A 9,209-nucleotide genomic window follows, 5' to 3' on the forward strand; every position below is an offset into this window, starting at 1 on the left:
TGACATTATAAGGAGCCTCATATGGAGCAAAATCGGCACTTAGACTAAAAGAGAGAGGGCTAGCCGAATTTGTGATACAAGTGTTCTATTCTCAAGTTATTCCAAGAGTTTTGGTGTTGTGTGAAACATTTGAGGCATCACACTTGGGGTGCTAGGCTCACAAGTTCTTAAGGAATCAAACAACAAGAAAAGGTATGTCATTCTACTAGTTTTATATTACATATACCTCATGATATTCTAGATAGGATGAAACCTTAGAAAAATCAATATTTGCATGTATAATAGAGAAAACATAGATCCAAGGTTTCTAGGGTTGCATGTACACCATATGAGTGTTAGAATGCTCAAAACCCAACAGAATGATGGGCAATTGTTAGTCTTTTTCTTTGATTTAGCATTGAATCATTGAATTTGCTTAGAACAAGAGCTTTATGATGGTATAAATCATCTCTAGCTTATGGATCATGACTCCTTTATGGATGTGTAAGCATTGACGTCCTCCAGGAATTAGGAATTCTTTCATTCTTAAGGCTAATCAATTCTATTGAGTTTAGTTGCTTCAATTGGGTTCTTGATTATGATTAAGAAGGTTTGTTGTGGGCTTCCCCAACCTCCATACTACCTTTGAGGAATTTTGGCATATCATGCTTCATGATTGCATTAACCAATTTGGGTTGAATGATAAGCTTACCTATTATAACATCCCAAAAATCATAGTAAGAAAATTTCATTTTTAAAACCCTTTAATAATCCATAAACCATACAAAAACATTATTTTCAAGAACATAGTCAAAGTCAGAGTATCCCAAAATCATCAATCAACAAAATATCCAAGGATGATGTGCACAATCATGCCTTCGCCTTGCTCCGATCCTCTGATGTACCTGAAACCATGAAATCAAACTGTAATTCAAAGCTTAGTGAGTTCCCCCAAAATACCTCACACCACAAAACATATATAAACATGTATGTTGGGTCCACAGTCTCCCGACTGGATTACCCCTGGCCCACAGTCTCCCGACTGGATTGCCTCTGGCCCACAGTCTCCCGACTAGATTTCTCCTGGGTTTGTTGTCCTATAGCACAAAGCAAGACCGCCTCAACCCACCCGCACTATGTTGACATATGCAACAGATACAAATAAAAATATAACCAGTAAGTGCATGTAATTATACAAATCTATCAGTCTAACAGTTCACTACAGCATAGCAGCAACCTATATACCAAGGTACATGAAAAAACCTAGTGGGTCGGCATTGGTGCCTTCGACCCACGAGTACAATGAGGAAAAACTCACCACAAAGTCTAGAAGATAGTTGAACTGATCACTGTTCCAAATATCAACTCTATAAGTCACCTAAACATCAAAATAGGGACCAAGCCTCAATCTAATATTAAAGTTACCCCATTTGACCTAAAGTCAAACTTGGTCAAAGTCAACGGTCAACGGTCAAAAGTCAATGGTCAACATCAGCCAGGTTACGCTATGCGTAATAGCTCTACGCCCTCCGTAGAGCATCAAGTGGCTTTTATGGGATAAAACAAGGCTAGGTGCAGCGTAGCCATAATTACGCCATGCGTACTACGCTGATAAGCACTATTCTCATTAAGTTCTACATAAGATTATACCACCAAAACTTCCAGATCCAAGCTAAATGAACGTCTTAATGGATAAAGTCTCTAGCTTTATCCATTTGCATGCATCTTAAGGACACCAAACCAAACCCTAGGTCCAAAAAGCCATCCATTGTCTAAAAACTCATGCATGGGGAAATGAGAGTGACCAAGCTCTCATTTTTATGTCTTAACAACTCCAAAACCGACTGGAAAAGATACCCTAATGGCCAAGGGTAATACCCATAAGAACCAAAGTTATGGGGACAAAACATGGGAATTCTTAAGCATGAACTAGATCTATCATAAAAACTCATAAATGTGGAGACTTTATACCTCCTGGAGATGTATGAGGGAAAAGGACTTCCAAATTCAAGGTTGATTCAAGCTTCTAAGCAATTTCACCACCTTCTTTTTGTCAAAAGCACGCAAAAGCACTCTTTAAGCTCACAATGCACCAAAAATAGAATTATGGTTCAAAGGAAACGATTGGGGGAATGGAGGTTGTGAATAGAAGGGTCTCATGAGAGTTAGAACCCTTAAATTGGGCTCAGAACCCCGAAATTAAGGTTTGGACTTTGGGCAAGTACGTGTTGCGTACCAAGATCTACGCCTTGCATAAATCATTAAAACCTCGACTCCAAGATTTCTTCTACGTAACGAATAGTTTCCAATATCTAAAAAAAATGTTTGAAGTCATTTTTTGGATTATTATTTTTTTGTTATATAAAAAATTTAATCCAAATGTTTCATTTATTCAAGCTTTTATTATTAAACTAAAAACTAAAATCACATTGCCAAACACACCAATAAATAACGAATCATTATAAATAAATAAAAAATAGCAATTTTTAAGGGAAACGCATGATTTCGCAAGTTATAGTATATAGTAAATAAAAGAAAATATTATGATCACAAAAGTATAATATAATTTATTTCAAAGAACCATTTTGGTACAACTAGAATTAAGTATTTTCACTTAAATATTTCAAATTTTAGAATATTAAGGTTGTGTTTGACACAAAACATTTGAGAACGTTTGTAAGCTTCTACCTTCTAGCGTTTGACAAAATATTTCGTTTTGAATAAAAATTTTTGTTTAAAACTACAAGCTTATAGCTTTTAGGTAAAACAAAACTACTCAAATTTAATAATTATCTCATGTAGTTTTTTAACAAAACGGTATAGCTACCACCTACCCCTAGTTTTGCAAAAGACGTCCTTCATTAATTCTTTTACATTAAGTTAAGATGGAAAATATAATTCAATCAAAGATTACAAATGATTATACGATCTGATCCAAAATCCAAACTAACCAAATTAAGAAACATTTAAACCAAATTGAATTTTAAAATTTCCTTTTCTATCACAAAATTGAAAATCCCAATGAAATAGTCTTTCAATCGAATACTACTAGATAATTAAACCTATAAACTAAATTATTCTAAGTTTGTATAATTTTTTATTTGTATATGGGATTAGATAATAAAAAAAATAAGCAAAAGAAATTAAAGAAACATATCTCAATCTCAATCTCAATCTTCCCTTGTAATATCAATTACCAAATTGCCCTTGTAACCCATCCAACCAATCAAATAAAAAAACTCCTACAATTTCTGTACACAGCTGTCAAAGAATCTCTGAATCACGATGTACCCTAGAAATTAAAATCTTAATAAAGTTACACAAAAAAGTTTTTTTGTTCCAATTTTTATTTAATTTTAATGAAATTAAATGAAATAATTGGAATACCCAACGAAATTGAAAGATCCAACGGCTGATTGATGACGGTGATGATTACGTTTGTAAAGATCGTACGGCTCCCACAGATGATCCAACGGACACGGTCTCTTCTCATCCAGTCTCACCCACGGTTTCCCTTTACCACTCCAATGCAACAAGCTCACCGGACCGGAATGCAGCGACCGGCAGCTTCCTTTCACATTATCTCCGCCGAGGCCGTGTTGGTTCCACCGGTGGTGGATCGGCTCAATGTTGCCGCCGAAAACCAGTAAGAACGGCGGCAAAGAACCCAATTCATAGATTCGTTTCTTTCTTTGGAGTTCCATCCAGTTCTCGATCCTTTTCCGGTAATTCCCTTTTCGCCATTTTTCCATGTCCATTACCATTACGCCGGTGTTGAAGTAACAGGGTTTTCTCGACCCGAATACCCGGGACATCATCGGGTCGGACCAGAAGCTATCGGTGAAGTACTTGGTGAAGTTTGTATGGCAATACTCCGGTGCTCCGATGATCCTGTTCTTCTGCAAGGTGATGTTCCAGAGCTTCTGAATGTCGTCGACGATAACGACGTCGGAATCGAGGTAAATGACGCGATCTACATACGGGTCGAGGATATCGCCGAGATAGTTTCGGGCGTAGTTCAACGGGTTCTCGAGTGCGATCCGGATCGAAGACGAGATCAGATTTATGACTGTGTCTTCACGGAAGATATACACCTTGAAGTTAAGCGAAGGGAAAGTAGATCTGACGAGTCGGGTCAAATCCCTTGGACTCGCCGGGTCGAACTCCGCCGCGATGAAATGGAAAAACACGTTTTCCGGACAAGAAGCGTGACGGAGAACGGAGTGTACGGCGGCTATTGAACCACGTAAGTACTCCAAGTCGATCGTCATTGCGACGTGAATGCTATCGCGTGAGCAGCCTACGCCGTTTCGGTATTCCGGCGCTTCAGTGTATCCAAACAGAACATCAGATCCCGAATGAACCTCCATCTCTCCATTCGCAGGAAAATAACGAATACCGAAGCACATAAACGGGAAAGATAACAAGAAAAGGGCGACAATGGCGACGTTTAACGATCGACTGCAAAATCGAAAACGACCCATTTCCGATAGGTATAAGATTTGTGCTTCAGATCGCTAATAAATCATCTCTCCATAGAAAAATTGAGGATTAAGCTGCGGAACTGATATGAGTAGAAGGGAGAAGATGAATCAAACCCACACACACATATACACAGATGAGTCTAGAATTTATTAATTACGTTTGTGTGTTTGTAGAGAGATTAAATTGTAGTAGTGTGGATAGCTTTCCCTCTCCCTCTCAATCGCTTTCTCTCTATAAATAATACAAAAAGTGTGTTGGGTGATGGGTGGGTGAGATGGCTAAAATATATTTATTTTGGCAACAAAATTGTAATTGAAAAGGATTTGTAATTAAGAATCGTAAGTTCATTGATAAAAACGAATTTGGTGTGTTTTTTGTATTACTTGCCTTTGAAGTTTGGAATATTGATTTAAGGATTAAGATTTAAAAGATTAATAAAATTTTTGATGTGTATATATATTTAATTGATGAGTTCAACTTATTTAAAATATACATATTCAGTCCTTATAAGTGACTATTTTAGGTAAGTCGTAAAAACTTACTTAATAGGGTAATATATTTATTACTTTGTACACATTTAATTATTAATATTTTTCTTTGTTGCAAAATAAGTCACTGTTGTTTTTATACTCATTTAGTACTTATGATCGGTTTCTTTATGTGTTTTTAACGGCATTTCACGTGAAACAATCATTAATAAGGTGTTCGGAGTCGTCGATGTTAATGGTTGTCGCGGCCTCGGCTGCTAGGTTGCTTGATTCTTGTGGTTTGTCTTTAACTCTTGTGTTCTGAATATCATAACTTCTTCATACGATCTCGGATTTTAAGGATCTTTATATCCACGTTTTCGAATTTGAGTCTACTACAATTTTCGTTTAGATTATTCCAGTTAAATGTAATATATTTTTACTTATGATCTTTATATTCATGTGTTCTTTATGAATGTATGTATGAACGTTTTTTTTTCTAAATTCGTAAGTAAAAATATATTACTTTTAATAATCTAAACGGAAATTGTAGTAGACTCAAATACAAACTCGTAGATATAAAGATCGTTAAAATCCAAAATCATATGAAGAAATTATGACGTACAGAACACAAAACTTAAGCTAAAGTACAAGACCTAAACAACAAAACAGTCGAGGCCGAGATGGCCATAAACATCAATAACCTCGAACACCTTATTAATGATTGTCACATGTAGGATGCTATGAGAAAAACCTAAAGAAACTTATCATAAATATTGAATGTGTACAACAACATGGACTTATTTTGCAACAAAAACATATTAAGGACTAAATATGCAAATATATATATATATATATATATATATATATATATATATATATATATATATATATATATATATATATATATATATATATATATATTAATGACTAAATGTGTACAAAGTGAAAAATAGATTACCCTATTAAGTCATTTTTTTCGGCTTACCTTGAAGTAGTCGGTCATAAGGATTGAATTTGTACAGTTTAATCAAGTTGAAGGGTAAATATGGACGAAAAAAATCAATGACAAAATATGTACAAATCGAAAAGTATATTATCTTTTAAGTCATTATCCATATTGACTTAATATATATATATATATATATATATATATATATATATATATATATATATATATACTAGCCGTTTATCCGCGCCAAGCGACGGGTGCGAATAGTTTTTTCAAAAATTAATTTCTAAAGACAAATAGTTTCTTTCAGAATTAGTTTCTAAATAATATTAATTTGTTTGCCCAAATAGTTAAGTGTTTTACATTGTTGACAATGTTTCATCAAATTAAAATTTTTAGTTAATACATTATTTTTAGATTCAAAACATGTTTAGCTCTTTTATAGTTATTAACTTAATTACTATAAATTAATGATGAAACAACATAGAAAAGTGTTATCACCGAGACATTGAAAAATCACAAAGCAAATGAAATTTTCAATAAATATTACTCATTTATTATAAATTTATTTAGTAAAAATTACAAACTACAAACAACAAATAAATAATAAACAAATATTAAAATATTTCATCTTATAAATTAGTTTTGATACACTAAAAGCTTTTTATTGTTTTTTTAGATTTCAACACTCAGTAGCTTAAAACTTTTGGTTGTTCGTACTCATGAAATTTGAATCTTCTTCACATGGATAGTGTTGTAACGTGCCAAATTGTGTGCCTGAAATGCTTGATCATCACTGGAAAAGGCCATTGAAAGAACTGAAGTACAATTTTTGTGTATATAAACTTGGATAATTGTTAAATGAAAGAAATATCAACCCATTTTTATATATTTTTTATTATAACATCCTATTACAGTATCATGAAGGTTACCATTTTTTTCATGTGTACATGAATACCCCCTCTTCCTTTAGTATGGTAGCAATTGTCATCGACGGAAGCTCTTTTAGAGCCCACGCTCACCCCCTTTTTCTCCACCTAAGCAACTCACACCCTCTAGATACCTCCCTCCTTTCACACGCCACCACTCCACCAGAACTTATATGAAATACCACTTGATAGTTAAATATTAGGATAAATGTATGAACTTAGTAACTTATATATCCTACAAAAATATATACCATCTTTATTTGAAAAAAGAGATAAGATAAAAATTTTGCTATCAAATTCATTCATTTCGAAAAAAAAAATTCAAAATTATTATGCAACTACTTCATCACCTCAATTTTTCACTTCATTTAAAATATAATCCAACTTAATGTTGCTCAAAAGATGAATACTTGACAAAAAAAGACAAATAGAAGTTAACAATAAAATAAAATGAAAAAGAAAAAGTTTAACTCAATATGTTACTTTTCTCTTGCGAATGTTGTCAAGGACAAAAGAAAGAAATCGTTTTGACTTTTTCTTCTCCATAGACCCCAAACATTGAAAAATCTAAACACTTCTGTTGCACCTGCAAAAAAAAGGATCAATAAAAATCTATTAAAATTATAAAAAATAATCAAGAATGGACAATGAGATATAGCACTTGTTTCTAATATAATCCTTGGATCATTGTAGGCCACAAACAACAGGATTTTTCTTTGATTCAATGAGTTTGCAAGAAATATCAATTTAGTTTTTATAATCGATTTTTCAGTATAAATGTGCTTTTCGGTCTCATATATGAAAGTAAGTTAGCTCTTTCTTGCACTTAAACATTACACATTGAAAGTAGGATTCTATAATAAAAAAACAATGAAAATATGACGCTATTTCTTCCAATTAGCCCCAAATAAATTAAAAAGACCAGATACAATATGCATTTATCTATTTCCAAAAATGTTAGAAATTACAAATATGTCACCAAAACCATAAGTTACCTCGATGTCGTGTCACCGGCCCATGAGCTACTTCAGGTCACATCAGAAAGCCTATTAAATATCATCACCAAACATACAAAATTAACAATTCAAAAGGTAAGAAATATGAATGTAGTTCTATTGTTGTGACATCTTACCTTCTTTTTTTTTATCTAAAAGAGAAGTGAAAATGTAAGTTTGATTCCAAAAATTAACTGAACCAAAGGTCTAAGTTTGACTTGATCTTTCTTTTTGGATTTGGAGTACGCAAAACTAGCAGCCAACTTGTTTACTTAATTCCAATAGCAACCGAATCATGAAGACCCATTGTGAGATATCCAAAACAGGGGATGCAATGAGAGGGGTAAAACAATCAACCAGGGGAGGAAATCCAATAGGCAAGAATATATAGTTTCCTAGTTATCCACAATTTTGTTGATTATGCCTATACATTCTCTACCACGCCCTATATGCAGCAAAAACATTATTTTTGACTGATACCATCCAATTAAAGTGGTATTTGGGTCCAATTTTCCATCAGCTACATGACTATGATTACAAACCTCAGGTTGTTGCTATAACTAATCCTCAATGCAGCAAAATAGTAAACAGATTCACTGATGCAGCTGCACCCAAATGACAGGGGTATTTTGGTCTAATTTTGTAACAGTTCTGGATATGGATATCTTTTGTGATCAGTTTCCATAAAAATTATCACATATTAAAAAACTGTATTTCATAAAACCAAATATATCACGTGAATCCTAATCTTTTAATCAAATACATCATGTGAATCATCAAATATTAAAAAACGAAAAAAATGTGCATTTTATAACACCACATAATCTTTTAATCAAGACAAAATCGAACCTGAGATACCAATAATCAAGCCTGGGAAATCATAAAACCCTATTTCAAGAGTTATGAAGTGAAAAGCGCAAAAAAAAACCAACAACACCGTTTATTTAACACGTATAGGTGTTCATAAGTCCTAATCAGAAAAAATAAGAACATGATTAAAACCATGGTGTTTACGAAGCCCAAATCTGTTAGAAAAGAGGTAACATGAACATGATACGTTTACATGCGACATGGAAAACTCCAACTAATAAAAATTGACCTGGTGTTATCTTTTCCACTTTCATCTCCTGGACAAAGAGCTTCGCATAGAAGTACAATCAACAAAGCTCAAAAGACACTATAAAAACAAAAACTGCGGAGTAGGGATAAAATGGTGCCTCAATTTGGCTGATTTCACCTTTTTGAAGTCGAGTTTCCTCTTTTTAACCATTCTTGGTTCCCTACAAAAAAAGACGAACAACATAAGATGAGTGAGTGAGACAGGGAAATAAATTGAGGTCGTCGGTTTCTAGGTCTAGGGTTTTAGTAGCAATGGCTTATTGGTTGTGCGGTGGTGGAAGGT

General features: G+C 33.6%; 1 protein-coding gene across 2 annotated transcripts; it reads right to left on the reverse strand.

Moving 5' to 3' along the window:
* Positions 1-799: 799 nt before the first annotated feature.
* On the reverse strand, positions 800-4,690 carry LOC145166318 (putative galacturonosyltransferase-like 9). 2 transcript variants are annotated; one of them, XM_079085265.1, is made up of 2 exons: positions 3,367-4,690; positions 800-884 (listed from the first exon to the last, which is right to left on the reverse strand). In XM_079085265.1, the coding sequence occupies exons 1-2, from the start codon at positions 4,461-4,463 to the stop codon at positions 815-817; spliced, it is 1,167 nt and encodes a 388-aa protein (XP_078941391.1). In that variant the 5' UTR covers positions 4,464-4,690; the 3' UTR covers positions 800-814. The 2 variants fall into 2 exon arrangements, with proteins under 2 accessions (XP_078941391.1, XP_078941392.1); XM_079085266.1 differs by lacking the exon at positions 800-884 and adding an exon at positions 3,138-3,271 and having other exon boundaries at positions 3,367-4,689.
* Positions 4,691-9,209: the final 4,519 nt, after the last annotated feature.

Source organism: Lactuca virosa, chromosome 3 (assembly GCF_052849685.1).
Source record: "Lactuca virosa cultivar CGN04683 chromosome 3, Lactuca_virosa_CGN04683_v6, whole genome shotgun sequence".
NCBI classification, from domain to species: Eukaryota; Viridiplantae; Streptophyta; class Magnoliopsida; order Asterales; family Asteraceae; genus Lactuca; species Lactuca virosa.

Bases quoted from the DNA above. Each gene is read 5' to 3' on its own strand.
- LOC145166318 (XM_079085265.1), bottom strand. From the start codon at position 4,463: ATGGGTCGTTTTCGATTTTGCAGTCGATCGTTAAACGTCGCCATTGTC. The intron at 885-3,366 runs GTATTCCAATTA...TCATGGTTTCAG, and splicing joins GGATCTTTCAATTTCGTTGG to GTACATCAGAGGATCGGAGC.